General features: G+C 47.1%; 1 protein-coding gene across 1 annotated transcript in view; it reads left to right on the forward strand.

The window, feature by feature from the left end:
- The window catches only part of C2CD2 (C2 calcium dependent domain containing 2), a 184,781-nt gene extending 167,269 nt beyond the window's left edge, over positions 1 to 17,512 (forward strand). The window contains exon 14 of the mRNA XM_082246288.1: positions 17,271 to 17,512. Coding sequence (XP_082102414.1) covers positions 17,271 to 17,500 — 230 coding nt within the window. The 3' untranslated portion in view covers positions 17,501 to 17,512. The remainder of the gene's footprint in view (positions 1 to 17,270) is intronic.
- The last annotated feature ends 906 nt before the right edge of the window (positions 17,513 to 18,418 follow it).

Raw genomic sequence — 18,418 nt, forward strand, 5'->3', positions numbered from 1 at the left:
GGGATGGAGGAGGCACAGGAGGTGAAGTTTTCTGGATGGGCGAGGAGGGTGAAAGCTTCAAACTTCCTGATGCCTTCCCAGAGCCCCAGCAGGAAATTTAGGTGTTGGGCATCAAATTTGGTCCTGGTGACTATGGTCATCGAAATTGGGAAAGCAGGTTGTTGAATGCCAATGCCAAAGAAGCAAGCTGGAAGAAATGGAAAATTTCCTCGAGGGAGAGGGTTGACTTGATCAAAACTTGCCTGATCCCAATCTTTTTATGTCAGCTTTGTCTGTATCTTGCCAGAATCTCTCTATGCAAGGGTGTACACCTGCTTTTTCCAACTGTTATGGGGAAATATGCTGAATCTGATCAAACGCAATGTAACTTACCTGTCCAGGCGGGAGGGTGGCCTAAGAATGGTCAACCCTATAGTTTTCTTTTCCTAGAGCAGTGTGTGTTGTCCTAGAGCAGAGTGTGTTGGTAAAGTAGAGTCTATGGACCACTTTTTGCTCCAGTGTCCCTTTAACATAGAGGTGTATAAAAGGGTGGGGAGGGCTCTAGGCATTGCCTTTCTCAATTGCATAAATTATGCAGAGTGGGTGGGTGTACGGGGCACTCCCGGCTCGCTGGGATTTTGACCTGCCCTTTGGGGAACTTTCCATCTTTGAGTGAGGAGCTTTTTTCCTATACTATTTCTTTCACTCTTCTAGCTTTTGTTGGTTAATACCTTCATTTTGAAAAAGGGCTGCATGCATAATGGCGGTGGTTTTGTTTCTTGACCTCGCAGGTTTGATGTCTGGTGCAGTGGTGTGATTCTTACTAAGGTTATTTTCCCCGGTAATGACATGTTCATGATGTGAGTTTTGCTTTTGCTGTAAAGCCATTCTTTAAGAGCAGAATTTGCTATATAGTTTTTTTTCCTTTTCGTGTAAATATGTATATATTTATGTATATTGATTTTATGCTTCTTGATTGCAAGACTTTTAATAAAGAAAAATTGGGAAGAATACCCCTTACATTGGAGGTCATTATGAAGAATAGTTACATAGTTAGTCAGGTTGAAAAAAGACACAAGTCCATCTTGTTCAACCAATAAAAAAAAAAAACAGTAAAGAAAATCCAACTATACAATCCCATAAACAAAATCCTATACCCACAGTTTACCCAGAGGAGGAAAAACGCCAGCAAAGTGTGATCCAATTTGCTACAGCAGGGGAAAAATTCCTTCCTGATCCCCCAATTAGCAATCGGATATTCCCTGGATAAACTTTACCTATAAATGTTAGTATCCAGTTATATTATAGAATGCGCTATACATTGGTGGTCAGTGGGAAGAATACCCCTTACATTGGTGGTCAGTGGGAAGAATGCCTCTTACATTGGAGGTCAGAGGGAGAAATGTTCCTTACATTGGAGGTCAGAGGGAGAAATGTTCCTTACATTGGAGGTCCGTGGGAGGAATGTTCCTTACATTGGTGGTCAGTGGGAAGAATGCTCCTTACATTGGTGGTCAGTGGGAAGAATGCTCCTTACATTGGTGGTCAGTGGGAAGAATGACCCTTACATTGGTGGTCAGTGGGAAGAATGACCTGTACATTGGGAGTTATATACACTTTAAAGCCAAAATGTAGATTTGTCACTGTAATTTTTGCACAGACTTTGGTTTAGAGATTTAAAAAAAAAAAGAAAATAGTTTTTCCTTTTTGCTGTCTTGATCCTGATTTCCCCTGCATCTCCATTTCCCTCCCCACCCCAATATCTTTCCACACCCCCAGTTCCAGTTCCACCAAACTTTGGGAACCACTGGGTTCCACTTTTAGAGTAGTGAGTCCCCAATATGCAGAATCCGAAATTCCCCTCCCTACCCTTCTCTGCTTTTTAAAGCCCAACTCCATGGAGATTAAAAAAAAAAAAAAAAAAAAAACCTTGCCATGGGCCCCCCAAAGGTTAAATGCTTGTTTAGTCTAGGGGCCTAGGATTAAAGTGTAACTACTTGCCATACTCCTTGCTCCAGCAGGCTCCCTCCAGCCATGTGACTGGTCCCCCGCAGTCTGCTCTCTAAGCTGAAACCCACTCTGGTCACACTCCAGCCTCCTTAGTACAGGGTTAATGTACCTGTATGGTACATTATTGACGCTGAGACTCTGCCAACAGTCAGAAATCAGGGAAGCAGAAAGTGCAGGGTCTGGAGGAGGGCTGGAGTCAGCTGCCAGAGTCTGCAGAACACTGAGACCAGGGAAGGTGGAGATGAGGTGGTGCTGCGGCTGCACAGAGTGGCGCAGGATCTGTAGCGGTTGTTCTGTCGTCCTCTCTGCTGCCGACTATTGAGATGGGGGGTGGCAGAGAGGAGCCCCTCGGCGGCTGCACAGAGAAGCAAAGCATCTGGCAGAGAAGTTCTATCCTCCTCTCTGCTGCTGCCTGCTGAGCAAGGTGGTGGTGGTGGAGACGATGGGGGTTCCGTAGCTTCAGGAGAGGTGCAACAGCCACATGAAATGGCCTGGCAGGCCAGATTATACCTGTGGGCCTTGTGTTTGACATATGTGCTCTAGACACAACAAGCCATTATCCCTCACAGGGGAGGGTGGCCCACTGCAAGGGTGGATATTTTTTATTTTTCTGGAGTTGGGCTTTAACCTTTCATGTATATTCTAATAGTGAATGTTCAGTATGATCCTGTCTCTGCTCTCCTGCCATCTGTAGTCATTCTCTGTTTCTCTTTTAGCTACGGGCTGCTGTGGAAAGTGTTGGGGCAAAAAATAATTTTAAAAGCTGCTTGCTGGCCTTCTTGCTCTTACTTTTATGGTGCAGGTAGCTTCTCCTGGAAACGTGAGGAGCTGACACTCTTGCAGATTAGATCCTTAAAAGTGTCACATAGTACTGGGCTCTGGTGAGGCACTTTGTGGGTGAAGCTCCTGAAATGACATTGTGTCTGTCTTCTCATCTTCCATTTTTTCTTTCATCATCCTTCTTGCCATTTCTTCTGTAACCTTAAGAGGATCTTTTCACCAACGTGAATTAATTGCTTGCACAGTAAGTTAAAGCATTTCCCTTCTTGATGTGAAATAGCGTGTGCTTTGTTTAAAGGGTCAGTCCACCTGAAGCTAAAATTTGAGTCTGCACATCTGCTGTGGCCATTATGAGGGACTCCCACTTTCCTTGTTAGATTTTGAATTTATTTTAAATGGTAAAGAAAGCCAAAGAAGTAGCAGAATGGGAAAAGGTCCAAGGTGGGTTGAAAGACTCCCAGGTTGGAGGGGAAGACAATAATGTGTTCAAGATGGGCAGGAGGACTCAAAGATATCCATTGTTGGGGGAAAGACCCAAAAGTGTCCCAGGTTCACAGGAGGGCCCAAAGGTGTCCAGGGTTGGGGAAAGACCCAAAGGTGTCCCAGGCAGGCAGCTGGACCCAAAGGTTTCCTATGTTGACAGGAGGACCCAAAGGTGTCCAAGGTTGAAGGAAAGAGCCAGAGGCGTCCCGGGCAGGAGGGGAGCCAAAGGTGTCCCAGGTGGATGGGAGGAGCCAGTGGTGTCCCAGGCGGGTGGGAGGAGCCAGAGGTGTCCCAGACTGGTGGGAGGAGCCAGAGGTGTCCCAGACTGGTGGGAGGAGCCAGAGGTGTCCCAGACTGGTGGGAAGAGCCAGAGGTGTCCCAGACTGATGGGAGGAGCCAGAGGTGTCCCAGACTGGTGGGAGGAGCCAGAGGTGTCCCAGGCGGGTGGGAGGAGCCAGAGGTGTCCCAGGCGGGTGGGAGGAGCCAGAGGTGTCCCAGGTGGGTGGGAGGAGCCAGAGGTGTCCCAGGCGGGTGGGAGAAGCCAAAGGTGTCCCAGGCGGATGGGAGAAGCCAAAGGTGTCCCAGGCGGATGGGAGAAGCCAAAGGTGTCCCAGGCAGATGGGAGAAGCCAAAGGTGTCCCAGGCAGATGGGAGAAGCCAAAGGTGTCCCAGGCGGATGGGATGTGCCAAAGGTATCCCAGGTGTGTGGGAGGAGCCAAAGGTACATAAATAAAATTTACACAAGGAAAAGTGGGATCCCTATGTGACTGCTGTGGCAGATGCGTGGATTCGGGGTTACAGATGCAGAAATCACACTTTAAGAGTATTACATATATAATATATAAAAGATCAGTAAATTAGGAATTCATTCTAGCATCAGTAATTCATTCTAATGAAAACTGCGGACTCGGGTGGACTTCCCCTTAATAACATACAGCCTCATGCATGAAAAGTCTTCTTGTTGCCCTCAGTAATTAAAAATGTTTAAAAAATGACAGGTGATGGGTGTCTAAGGGTAACAAGAACACTTTTTATTTAGAACAGTGGTGCTGAGTGTCCTGTGTACATGTGAAGCTACCTATGACCAAGATTATCCAGCTTTCAACCCTTGTAGTCTTGTCAACGTTTCAGCAGATATCTGTAGGGCATCAGCATTTAAAACAGTAATTTGTAAAAAAAAAAAAAACTTTAACGGATGGTCAAACAAACATTTTGTAATTCTTCTTTGTTGCTTTCATCCAATGATTCAAGAGATTAAAGGGACCCAAAGAATTAAAAAAAAAAAAATGCTGCTTATATGTTACTGTCTCCTTAACAAATTTGCACTGCACTCCCTCTCTTAGCATCAATCACTTTTTTCACATCCTTTGGCATTACCAGTCACTGCAATATAGCATAATTCAAACATCCATCATTCTTACCGTCTTCTCCTCATATTTGTGTAGGACTCCGATAAAATAAACCTGTCGTATCATGTCACCATTTAAAGATGAATTGGCTGTGCCTCTCCTTTTCAGCCACTAGATGGCACAGCGCATATAGCAAGCAATTTGATCAGCAGCAGCAGTAGAAGACCTTGAAACAGAAATGTTGAGGGTACCACATACTGACAATGAGTTATTGTGGTTGCCAGAATTGGTAGAAGGGATAATTTTGCATTTTCAGGACATATCAGCGAATTCAAAAGACTCTTAGCTCTATATATCTGAACGTATTTACAGAATAATATATATTGTGATTTTGGTGGTACCCCATGGTTCTTCAAAACTAATTGCCTAAAATCCTAGACATGTTTTTGCCTATCACTTGCCCATATTCACTTTGGCACCTTATGGTTTCTGTTCCTGTGTGCCCTGGCATCTAGTAATTTTGTGCCTGTATTATCCTGATATTTAGTGGTTATTGTGTCCATTTTCCCGTGGCATCTAGTGGTTTTTGTGCCCATATTCCGCTGGCATTGAGTGTTTTTTATATGCATGTTTTCCCCTGGCATCTAGTTTTTGTGCCCATATTCCCTTCTACTTTTTAGTTCCCCCTATCCTCCTGGGGCATCTAGTAGTTATTGTGCTTGTATTTCCCTGGCATCTAGTGAGTTTTGTGCACAAATTCTCCTGGCATCTTGTCCTTTTTGGTCCTGTGTCCTCCTGGCATCTAGAGGTCTTTGTTCCCATATTCCTCTAACATCTAATATTTTTTTTGCTATCTAGTAGTTATTGTGCCTTTATTCCCCTGGCACCCAGTGCTATTGTGCTTGTATTCCCCTGGCATCCAGTGCTGTTGTGCTTGTATTCCCCTGGCATCCAGTGCTGTTGTGCTTGTATTCCCCTGGCATCCAGTGCTATTGTGCTTGTATTCCCCTGGCATCCAGTGCTGTTGTGCTTGTATTCCCCTGGCATCCAGTGCTATTGTGTCTGTATTCCCCTGGCATCCAGTGCTATTGTGCTTGTATTCCCCTGGCATCCAGTGCTATTGTGCCTGTATTCCCCTGGCACCCAGTGCTATTGTGCTTGTATTCCCCTGGCATCCAGTGCTATTGTGCCGGTATTCCCCTGGCACCCAGTGCTATTGTGCCTGTATTCCCCTGGCATCCAGTGCTGTTGTGCTTGTATTTCCCTGGCATCCAGTGCTGTTGTGCCTGTATTCCCCTGGCACCCAGTGCTATTGTGCCTGTATTCCCCTGGCATCCAGTGCTGTTGTGCTTGTATTTCCCTGGCATCCAGTGCTGTTGTACTTGTATTCCCCTGGCATCCAGTGCTGTTGTACTTGTATTCCCCTGGCATCCAGTGCTGTTGTGCTTGTATTCCCCTGGCATCCAGTGCTGTTGTGCCTGTATTCGCCTGGCATCCAGCGCTGTTGTACTTGTATTCCCCTGGTATCCAGTGCTGTTGTGCTTGTATTCCCCTGGTATCCAGTGCTATTGTGCTTGTATTCCCCTGGTATCCAGTGCTGTTGTGCTTGTATTCCCCTGGCATCCAGTGCTATTGTGCTTGTATTCCCCTAGTATCCAGTGCTGTTGTGCTTGTATTCCCCTGGCATCCAGTGCTATTGTGCCTGTATTCCCCTGGTACCTAGTGCTATTGTGCCTGTATTCCCCTGGCACCCAGTGCTATTGTGCTTGTATTCCCCTGGCATCCAGCGCTATTGTGCCTGTATTCCCCTGGCATCCAGTGCTGTTGTGCCTGTATTCCCCTGGCATCCCGTGCTGTTGTGCTTGTATTCCCCTGGCATCCAGTGCTGTTGTGCTTGTATTCCCCTGGCATCCAGTGCTATTGTGCTTGTATTCCCCTGGCATCCAGTGCTGTTGTGCCTGTATTCCCCTGGCATCCAGTGCTATTGTGCTTGTATTCCCCTGGCATCCAGTGCTATTGTGTCTGTATTCCCCTGGCATCCAGTGCTATTGTGCTTGTATTCCCCTGGCATCCAGTGCTATTGTGCCTGTATTCCCCTGGCACCCAGTGCTATTGTGCTTGTATTCCCCTGGCATCCAGTGCTATTGTGCCGGTATTCCCCTGGCACCCAGTGCTATTGTGCCTGTATTCCCCTGGCATCCAGTGCTGTTGTGCTTGTATTTCCCTGGCATCCAGTGCTATTGTGCCTGTATTCCCCTGGCACCCAGTGCTATTGTGCTTGTATTCCCCTGGCATCCAGTGCTATTGTGCCGGTATTCCCCTGGCACCCAGTGCTATTGTGCCTGTATTCCCCTGGCATCCAGTGCTGTTGTACTTGTATTCCCCTGGCATCCAGTGCTGTTGTACTTGTATTCCCCTGGCATCCAGTGCTGTAGTGCTTGTATTCCCCTGGCATCCAGTGCTGTTGTGCTTGTATTCCCCTGGCATCCAGTGCTATTGTGCTTGTATTCCCCTGGCATCCAGTGCTATTGTGTCTGTATTCCCCTGGCATCCAGTGCTGTTGTGCTTGTATTCCCCTGGCATCCAGTGCTGTTGTGCTTGTATTCCCCTGGCATCCAGTGCTATTGTGCTTGTATTCCCCTGGCATCCAGTGCTGTTGTGCTTGTATTCCCCTGGCATCCAGTGCTATTGTGCTTGTATTCCCCTGGCATCCAGTGCTATTGTGTCTGTATTCCCCTGGCATCCAGTGCTATTGTGCTTGTATTCCCCTGGCATCCAGTGCTATTGTGCCTGTATTCCCCTGGCATCCAGTGCTGTTGTACTTGTATTCCCCTGGCATCCAGTGCTGTTGTGCTTGTATTCCCCTGGCATCCAGTGCTGTTGTACTTGTATTCCCCTGGCATCCAGTGCTGTTGTACTTGTATTCCCCTGGCATCCAGTGCTGTTGTGCTTGTATTCCCCTGGCATCCAGTGCTATTGTGCTTGTATTCCCCTGGCATCCAGTGCTATTGTGTCTGTATTCCCCTGGCATCCAGTGCTGTTGTGCTTGTATTCCCCTGGCATCCAGTGCTGTTGTGCTTGTATTCCCCTGGCATCCAGTGCTATTGTGCTTGTATTCCCCTGGCATCCAGTGCTGTTGTGCTTGTATTCCCCTGGCATCCAGTGCTATTGTGCTTGTATTCCCCTGGCATCCAGTGCTATTGTGTCTGTATTCCCCTGGCATCCAGTGCTATTGTGCTTGTATTCCCCTGGCATCCAGTGCTATTGTGCCTGTATTCCCCTGGCACCCAGTGCTATTGTGCTTGTATTCCCCTGGCATCCAGTGCTATTGTGCCGGTATTCCCCTGGCACCCAGTGCTATTGTGCCTGTATTCCCCTGGCATCCAGTGCTGTTGTGCTTGTATTTCCCTGGCATCCAGTGCTGTTGTGCCTGTATTCCCCTGGCACCCAGTGCTATTGTGCCTGTATTCCCCTGGCATCCAGTGCTGTTGTGCTTGTATTTCCCTGGCATCCAGTGCTGTTGTGCCTGTATTCCCCTGGCATCCAGTGCTGTTGTACTTGTATTCCCCTGGCATCCAGTGCTGTTGTACTTGTATTCCCCTGGCATCCAGTGCTGTTGTGCTTGTATTCCCCTGGCATCCAGTGCTGTTGTGCCTGTATTCGCCTGGCATCCAGCGCTGTTGTACTTGTATTCCCCTGGTATCCAGTGCTGTTGTGCTTGTATTCCCCTGGTATCCAGTGCTATTGTGCTTGTATTCCCCTGGTATCCAGTGCTGTTGTGCTTGTATTCCCCTGGCATCCAGTGCTATTGTGCTTGTATTCCCCTGGTATCCAGTGCTGTTGTGCTTGTATTCCCCTGGCATCCAGTGCTATTGTGCTTGTATTCCCCTGGTATCCAGTGCTGTTGTGCTTGTATTCCCCTGGTACCCAGTGCTATTGTGCCTGTATTCCCCTGGCACCCAGTGCTATTGTGCTTGTATTCCCCTGGCATCCAGTGCTGTTGTGCTTGTATTCCCCTGGCATCCAGTGCTGTTGTGCTTGTATTCCCCTGGCATCCAGTGCTGTTGTACTTGTATTCCCCTGGCATCCAGTGCTGTTGTACTTGTATTCCCCTGGCATCCAGTGCTGTTGTGCTTGTATTCCCCTGGCATCCAGTGCTATTGTGCTTGTATTCCCCTGGCATCCAGTGCTATTGTGTCTGTATTCCCCTGGCATCCAGTGCTGTTGTGCTTGTATTCCCCTGGCATCCAGTGCTGTTGTGCTTGTATTCCCCTGGCATCCAGTGCTATTGTGCTTGTATTCCCCTGGCATCCAGTGCTGTTGTGCTTGTATTCCCCTGGCATCCAGTGCTATTGTGCTTGTATTCCCCTGGCATCCAGTGCTATTGTGTCTGTATTCCCCTGGCATCCAGTGCTATTGTGCTTGTATTCCCCTGGCATCCAGTGCTATTGTGCCTGTATTCCCCTGGCACCCAGTGCTATTGTGCTTGTATTCCCCTGGCATCCAGTGCTATTGTGCCGGTATTCCCCTGGCACCCAGTGCTATTGTGCCTGTATTCCCCTGGCATCCAGTGCTGTTGTGCTTGTATTTCCCTGGCATCCAGTGCTGTTGTGCCTGTATTCCCCTGGCACCCAGTGCTGTTGTGCCTGTATTCCCCTGGCATCCAGTGCTGTTGTGCTTGTATTTCCCTGGCATCCAGTGCTGTTGTGCCTGTATTCCCCTGGCATCCAGTGCTGTTGTACTTGTATTCCCCTGGCATCCAGTGCTGTTGTACTTGTATTCCCCTGGCATCCAGTGCTGTTGTGCTTGTATTCCCCTGGCATCCAGTGCTGTTGTGCCTGTATTCGCCTGGCATCCAGCGCTGTTGTACTTGTATTCCCCTGGTATCCAGTGCTGTTGTGCTTGTATTCCCCTGGTATCCAGTGCTATTGTGCTTGTATTCCCCTGGTATCCAGTGCTGTTGTGCTTGTATTCCCCTGGCATCCAGTGCTATTGTGCTTGTATTCCCCTGGTATCCAGTGCTGTTGTGCTTGTATTCCCCTGGCATCCAGTGCTATTGTGCTTGTATTCCCCTGGTATCCAGTGCTGTTGTGCTTGTATTCCCCTGGTACCCAGTGCTATTGTGCCTGTATTCCCCTGGCACCCAGTGCTATTGTGCTTGTATTCCCCTGGCATCCAGTGCTGTTGTGCTTGCATTTCCATGGCATCCAGTGCTGTTGTACTTGTATTCCCCTGGCATCCAGTGCTGTTGTGCCTGTATTCCCCTGGCACCCAGTGCTATTGTGCCTGTATTCCCCTGGCACCCAGTGCTATTGTGCTTGTATTCCCCTGGCATCCAGCGCTATTGTGCCTGTATTCCCCTGGCATCCAGTGCTGTTGTGCCTGTATTCCCCTGGCATCCCGTGCTGTTGTGCTTGTATTCCCCTGGCATCCAGTGCTGTTGTGCTTGTATTCCCCTGGCATCCAGTGCTATTGTGCTTGTATTCCCCTGGCATCCAGTGCTGTTGTGCTTGTATTCCCCTGGCATCCAGTGCTATTGTGCTTGTATTCCCCTGGCATCCAGTGCTATTGTGTCTGTATTCCCCTGGCATCCAGTGCTATTGTGCTTGTATTCCCCTGGCATCCAGTGCTATTGTGCCGGTATTCCCCTGGCACCCAGTGCTATTGTGCCTGTATTCCCCTGGCATCCAGTGCTGTTGTGCTTGTATTTCCCTGACATCCAGTGCTGTTGTGCCTGTATTCCCCTGACATCCAGTGCTGTTGTGCCTGTATTCCCCTGGCATCCAGTGCTGTTGTACTTGTATTCCCCTGGCATCCAGTGCTGTTGTACTTGTATTCCCCTGGCATCCAGTGCTGTTGTACTTGTATTCCCCTGGCATCCAGTGCTGTTGTACTTGTATTCCCCTGGCATCCAGTGCTGTTGTGCCTGTATTCGCCTGGCATCCAGCGCTGTTGTACTTGTATTCCCCTGGCATCCAGTGCTGTTGTACTTGTATTCCCCTGGCATCCAGTGCTGTTGTACTTGTATTCCCCTGGCATCCAGTGCTGTTGTACTTGTATTCCCCTGGCATCCAGTGCTGTTGTGCTTGTATTCCCCTGGCATCCAGTGCTGTTGTGCCTGTATTCGCCTGGCATCCAGCGCTGTTGTACTTGTATTCCCCTAGCATCCAGTGCTGTGGTGCTTGTATTCCCCTGGCATCCAGTGCTGTTGTTCTTGCATTTCCATGGCATCCAGTGCTATTGTGCTGGTATTCTCCTGGCATCCATTGCTGTTGTGCCTGTTTTCTCCTGGCATCCATTGCAGTTGTGCCTGTATTCTCCTGGCATCCATTGCTGTTGTGTCTGTATTCTCCTGGCATCCAGTGCTGTTGTGCCTGTATTCCCCTGGCTTCGTGTAGTTATAGTGCCTATATTCCCCTGGCATTGTGTGTGTGTGTTTTTTTTTTTTTTTGTGCCTGCATTACCCTTTTATTTAGTGGTTGTTTGTGCCCACATTGCGCTGACATCTAGTGTTTTTGTTTTTTGGGTTTTTTTTTTTTGTTATTGCCATGGTGTCCATTTTTTTTTTAATTCACCTACTGATTGGATGAAAATAATTGATTACCCCACATGCCATTAAAACAAACATCGACAGAACTGTAACTAATAAATGAGCACTTCAAATTACAATTCCATCAAAAAGGCCTAAAACCTTCCAGTCCGTATACAAAAAAATACTTATTGAAACTTCTACAGTGCTCTTTGCAGTCCTTAGGCGATCAAATTAAAAAGAAAATGTAACGGCAAAGGAAGTTTGTGTGAACTTACAAAATAATTGGGCATCGAAAGAGCTACTCATACATGAGGCTGCTTGTGCTGAAATCCCTCCTAACCCCTAGCGCCTGTCCAGATGCTGCAATTCATCTGTCTATTGCAAGATATAATAATAATTAATTTCATGTTAGGCAGCATTACTGTTCATTGTTGTTAGCTCTGTGCTGTGAAGGTGTTCAGGTATTGTACTTCATGCACTCTTAGACAGTCAGCACTGACACCACCCAAATCTGAAAATGGAGACTTTGGTGGAATATGAAGATTAAATAAACCTCAGTGTTGTGACCCAGAGCAATGGGGAGCAGCCATGTACCCAGGGGTTTACCTCCTAATGGTAACTTATGCTTTGCCCATAAAGAGGAAAAACATGTTTTCTCTTATGTCCTCTGACAGTCGCAGCCCGTTCAGTAAGCCTTCACGAGTGGGCAATGGCGCCCTCTGCAGGAGTAGGCCAGGCAGTGAAAGGATTAGCAAGAATTTTACACCGAGACACACCTCTAGGGGGCCATCCCTCAGACATTACCCAGACACACTTAGTACCGTTTTCCGGTGTTTTTTTGTTCTGGGTCAGCTCCTGTTGAGCTTCTGTTTGCCCTGTTGGCTCAGTTTTTTCTCTGGCCTGGTTGACACGTTAAGAAAATAGAGTTTTTGTAAGAACTTACCGTAAAACTCTTTTCTCTTAGTCCTCTGACAGTCGCAGCCCCTGCCCCTCTGATTTTCTTTTTTGGGGTTGATGCCTTCTGTTACTGCTTGCTACGAAACCGGAGAACAGAACTAATGCCTCGTTTCCACTGAGCGGAACGGTTCGGATTGGTACAATTTGGAAGGGTTATAATGGTCCGGCCTATTCAGGTGAGCGTTTCCACTGCAAGTCTGGACTATTCTCTGGACTGAGCTTTTCGTTTGACGTGAGCATTGATGTTTTCCTGTCCGCCAATCAGTGGAATGTATCGTGTGATGCCAGTAGCTCCACCCTAACCGCACCGTACCATTTCCTATGGCCCTACATCTGGAGGAGGACCAGGAATGGTGCGGTTTGGTTCGGTTGTATGGGCCACTTTCATAATGGAAACACTCAAAATAACGTACCGAACCAACCTGATCCGCTCAGTGGAAACGAGGCATAAGTTTGTCTGGGTAATGTCTAAGGGACGGCCCCCTAGAGGTGTGTCTCAGTGTAAAGGTTTTGCTAATCCTTCCACTGCCTAGCTTACTCCTTCAGAGGGCACCATTACCCACTTGTAAAGGCTTACTGAACGGGCTGCGACTGTCAGAGGACTCCGAGAAAAGAGTTTCACGGTAAGTTCTTACAAAAACTCTTTTTAATGCTGGCCCCCTGCAGCTGCTTTTACCTCCCTTCTCTCCGATAGCACTCCATGGCACATGGTAATTTGCAGGCAGAGGTCTCAGCCCTGTGTGGACTTTATGCTCATACAAGGTTCCTTCCTCTCCCTCTCAGGACAACAGTGCAGTTGGGGAAGAGACGTTTAAGCAGCTCCAGGGACCCATTACAGGCTGCATTGCCATACATGCATTTCAGAAATGCACTTTATCAGGATGCATTCCTGTAAGACCTTGTTCACACCATGGAGAAGAGACATCAGTTTTTCTGCAGGGGTTCTGCATGGACACAAAATAAAAACAGTTGTTCTCTTTGTGCCCTGATCACACCACAACACTGGTATCACATGCTGATTTTTTCTGTGCAGGAATCTGCAACGTGGATGCAGTTTTCTGCATGGAACGAAAACTGACATGACATCATCATTGGTGTGAATAGGGCACATAACTGACGCGCATGAAAACTGATGTCATTGTGCATAAAAACTCACTGAAAAGCTCATGAAAACTGATGTAAACGTATGTCTGTGCAAGTGAAATCTGCACGTTTTTCTCATCCGTTTTCATGCACGTATGGTGTGAACAAGTCCTTGGGGCCACTAAAGCTGATGATGTGCGCTACATTTTGATCAACATTGATCGTAGCTGTGATGATGGTTTCAGTTCTACAACATCGCTGTAGCTTTTCCATATTTGTTGGGTCACCGAGATCTTTTCCCCAGTCCAGGAGTTATAACAAGATTTCACATTAGCTCAACTAAACTTATTTAAGGGTTTCAGAAAAAAGTTAAATTACCGGCATGCTGGGATTGCTAAGGCTCGGTTCACACTGGGGCACCTTCGAAGTTGCCCAACTCTGAAGCCGCCCGTACAGCGCGACTTCAGCGGGGCTTGCAAACGACTTCTCTAATAGAAGTCAATGCAAGCTGCTCTGAAGTCGCCCCCAAGTAGTGCAGGAACCTTTTTTCTAAGTCGGAGCAACTTGAGTCGCTCTGATTAGAACGGTTCCGTTGCACTGAATGCTCCAGATGGCTAAGTCGTCTGACAAGTTGCCTCAGTGTGAACCGGGACTAATTATCACATTTGCTTGTCTTCTCAACCAAACTGTCAAACCATCGAATGTCTGGGGTCATAGCTGATCACATGTGAAGCATCATGGAAGTTACCGATCAAACAGAGGCTTAGATGGCGGCTTTCTTGGCTGAAAAGGATGAGAGGGTTTAGTTCTGCATTAAGGCCATTGTTAACAGGCTTTGGCTGCGAATGCAGCATGCTTTTGACATCCCTTTGGGACTCTTCTGAGATCAATTGCACATCATTGACGGGAGCAGTTGACCACCTCCTCAGCTGTGTCAACCTTCTTCAAGCTGCTTTTGCATTCCCGTAGACCTCTTTAGAGAGAGATCCAGTTCTGAACAAAAGCCCATCAACACAGCCATTATTAACTTTCCTACCAGTCTGCCGGATGTTCGTTATCTCCGATATTTATAGGGATTTCAAGAGTTCTTGCCTTGCTTTATGTTTCCAGTCCCCATATCACATTTTGTTCTTTCTAGTACCCTCTACATACTTCTATTTTGAGTCAGTCCTTCTTCTTTCACATTTTGGTCTTTGCGTGAAGAATTAAATGGCTGCTGATTGCACCCTAGCACAGTGTAGCTTACAGCAGCTTCAGGTCATGCATGTGCAGGTATCGTAGGATAGATTTTTTTTTTTTTTTGTAAGCCCACGGCAACGGAATCAAAACAAATTGTATATCCTTAAAGAAGAGGCATCACCTCCATTTTCATCAGAATCATGTGTTCTGTTCCCCAGGGGACAAAGTACAATCAAGTATTCTGTGTGCACCAGTTTTAGTAAATTGCCCTCATTGAGTTTTAACCCCTTTATGTGCACTGGCAAATAAGGTGGGCTTTAACACCCGAACAATGCACATATACTGATATTTATGTGCTGAGAGCGCACTGTCGGCTCTCAGTCCAGCTATTGGTAGCCAACGACCCGCTTCCGATCATGTGATTACCGTGACAGTGGTCACATGATCGCCGATGCTTCCTGCCCCCCCCCCCCCCCAGGCATTCCAAACTATTTATAGGGAAACCAGAGCAGGGGGGAATACATTTTCTATTTGTTGCCATTGACTATAATGTTATGTACTTTTTTTTTATTAAAGAGCACAAGGGATGCAGCAAGCAGTATTTAAAAAAATAAATAACGCACTGATGTGAAGAGCTTCCTAAATTCTAATGGTAACCAGTTTTTATGTGTTTTTAGGAAACTGTGTTTCAGCGCTGTAGCAGTGTGGCTGAGCCCGAACAGAGTAGCACACGTGGCAATTCAGAGGCTGCATTTGACCTGCTTTGCATTGCTCTGTGTTCCTTTGGGGACAACATGTCCTAATGAGGGGCATTTGATCTGCAAGCATAGCAGGTCAGATGCTGCAATTTCGTTTGAACAGAACGCCGGTCAGTAGGAGGCCTAAAGCCACTATGTATCTAATACTGGAGAGGTGCTGCATCCCTATAGTGTCCTTCAATGGGGTTACTGGACTTGGTGCATCTCTTTATATTTCTGCAAATCCTGTATATACAGTGGGTACGGAAAGTATTCAGACCCCCTTAAATTTTTCACTCTTTGTTATATTGCAGCCATTTGCTAAAATCATTTAGGTTCATTCTTCTTCCTCATGAATGTACACATAGCACCCCATACTGACAGAAAAACACAGAATTGTTGACATTGTTGCAGATTTATTAAAAAAGAAAAACTGAAATATCACATGGTCCTAAGTATTCAGACCCTTTGCTGTGACACTCATATATTTAACTCAGGTGCTTTCCATTTCTTCTGATCATCCTTGAGATGGTTCTACACCTTCATTTGAGTCCAGCTGTGTTTGATTATACTGATTGGACTTGATTAGGAAAGCCACACACCTGTCTATATAAGACCTTCCAGATCACAATGCATGTCAGAGCAAATGAGAATCATGAGGTCAAAGGAACTGCCTGAAGAGCTCAGAGACAGAATTGTGGCAAGGCACAGATCTGGCCAAGGTTACAAAAAGATTTCTGCTGCACTTAAGGGTCCTAAGAGCACAGTGGCCTCCATAATCCTCAAATGGAAGACGTTTGGGACGACCAGAACCCTTCCTAGAGCTGGCCATCCGGCCAAACTGAGCTATCGGGGGGAGAAGAGCCTTGGTGAGAGAGGTAAAGAGAACCCAAAGATCACTGTGGCTGAGCTCCAGAGATGCAGTCAGGAGATGGGAGAAAGTTGTAGAAAGTCAACCATCACTGCAGCTCTCCACCAGTCGGGGCTTTATGGCAGAGTGGCCCGACGGAAGCCTCTCCTCAGTGTAAGACACATGAAAGCCCGCATGGAGTTTGCTAAAAAACACCTGAAGGACTCCAAGATGGTGAGAAATAAGATTCTCTGGTCTGATGAGACCAAAATAGAACTTTTTGGCCTTAATTCTAAGCGGTATGTGTGGAGAAAACCAGGCACTGCTCATCACCTGTCCAATACAGTCCCAACAGTGAAGCATGGTGGTGGCAGCATCATGCTGTGGGGGTGTTTTTCAGCTGCAGGGACAGGACGACTGGTTGCAATCGAGGGAAAGATGAATGCGGCCAAGTACAGGGATATCCTGGACAAAAACCTTCTCCAGAGTGCTCTGGACCTCAGACTGGGCCGAAGGTTTACCTTCCAACAAGACAATGACCCTAAGCACACAGCTAAAATAACGAAGGAGTGGCTTCACAACAACTCCGTGACTGTTCTTGAATGGCCCAGCCAGAGCCCTGACTTAAACTCAATTGAGCATCTCTGGAGAGACCTAAAAATGGCTGTCCACCAACGTTTACCATCCAACCTGACAGAACTGGAGAGGATCTGCAAGGAGGAATGGCAGAGGATCCCCAAATCCAGGTGTGAAAGACTTGTTGCATCTTTCCCAAAAAGACTCCTGGCTGTATTAGATCAAAAGGGGGCTTCTACAAAATACTGAGCAAAGGGTCTGAATACTTAGGACCATGTGATATTTCAGTTTTTCTTTTTTAATAAATCTGCAACAATGTCAACAATTCTGTGTTTTTCTGTCAGTATGGGGTGCTATGTGTACATTCAGGAGGAAGAAGAATGAACTTAAATGATTTTAGCAAATGACTGCAATATAACAAAGAGTGAAAAATTTAAGGGGGTCTGAATACTTTCCGTACCCACTGTAAGTAAACTTGAAAGGATAGGTGCAACGAAAAACTGATATTTCACCTATAGGTGTCTGTTGGGCCGAGTAATTTTACTGGGGGAAGTCACCCGCTGTAAGTCCTGATGGTTTCCCTGACCATTTTGGAGAGTTTTGAATTCCCTTTCCAGCTTGTGGTGTTCACACTACTCCTGTGTCTCCAGCGTCTACCAATAATGGAAATATCAGTACTGTGGCGGAGTGATCCTTTAATTTAAGATTTGAAGCTGAGGTTCAGAGCAACCATACTAACCTTCCCTCCCTTGCAGGTGGATTCTTACGCAAAGGCGCAAAGCTGTTTTTCCGCCGGAGGCACCAGCAAAAAGACCCCAGCATGAGCCAATCTCACAACGACCTGGTCTACCTGGAGCAGCCGGGGGCCCCGGAGCACCGCAAGAAAGGCGCCACGCTGTCCCGGCTCCTGAACAAGAAGCTCCTCCCGAAATCAAAACACAAAAACAAACTGCAGAGCCGGCCCGGCGAGGCAGAGCAAGAATGAAAAGCCTCGCACGGGGGGGGGGCTTGGAGCGGACCAGCGGCTCCCCCGCGAGCAGATGGTTCTGGTGGGAGGGCAGTGCGGAGAATGTCCTCTCCCGGACTAAGTCATGATGTGAATCCATTTTCCTTCTTCTAGCTCAACACTGTGAGACATTAAGGAGCCTGCAGAAGAGACAAAATGGCCGCCTCCTGTGTGCGTGTGTATGAGTGTGTAAGGAAGGCGAGTTTACTTTAAAGAGGCGGTCATTAAGCAAAACACCCGTGTGATGCGGCTTCGATGAAAGTGGCCATGCCCAGATTTGTACTTTTGCACAGATAAAGCCTAACTGCCCCAGAATGTGGAACGCAAGTCGGGCAGCTTGGTGGGTAACACTCCTGCTGAGAAAGTACTGGGTTTGAACCATGCCAGTGACCCTTACCGTATGGAGTGTAGTTGTTTCCCAAGCACCTGCATGGTTTTCACCAGTTCCAGTTTTTATTAAAAACCCAACTGCAGCCAAACTTTTTGTTTTGTTTGAATAGAGTGGGAAAGGGTTAGCGCAGCCATTCTCAACCAAAGTTCCATGGAACCCTTGGGTTCCTCCAGAAGTTGCTAAGTGTTCCTTAGGCTGTGACTGATTTGACCTTCCATTTGATGGTGCCTGCAAGGTTCTAGGATCAACACCACTTGGCAAAGCCACTGGCATGACATCAATCATTTTTTTAACTTCCTATAAGGGTGGCACCTGCCGAATGACTACCAGTATAAGAGGCATTTTTGCCATTGACCCCCCTATTAATTGATTTTAGTAAAGGTTCCCCAAGACCTGAAAATTATTTTATGGTTCTTCTAGGGTAAAACGGTTGAGAAAGGCACATCTCAATTACCATCTGGGTGCCTTTTGGGGAGATTTAATCTTACTTCTGTCAGGAAAGCAAG

Source organism: Pelophylax lessonae (genome assembly GCF_965119305.1).
Source record: "Pelophylax lessonae genome assembly, chromosome: 2".
Classification (NCBI taxonomy): domain Eukaryota; kingdom Metazoa; phylum Chordata; class Amphibia; order Anura; family Ranidae; genus Pelophylax; species Pelophylax lessonae.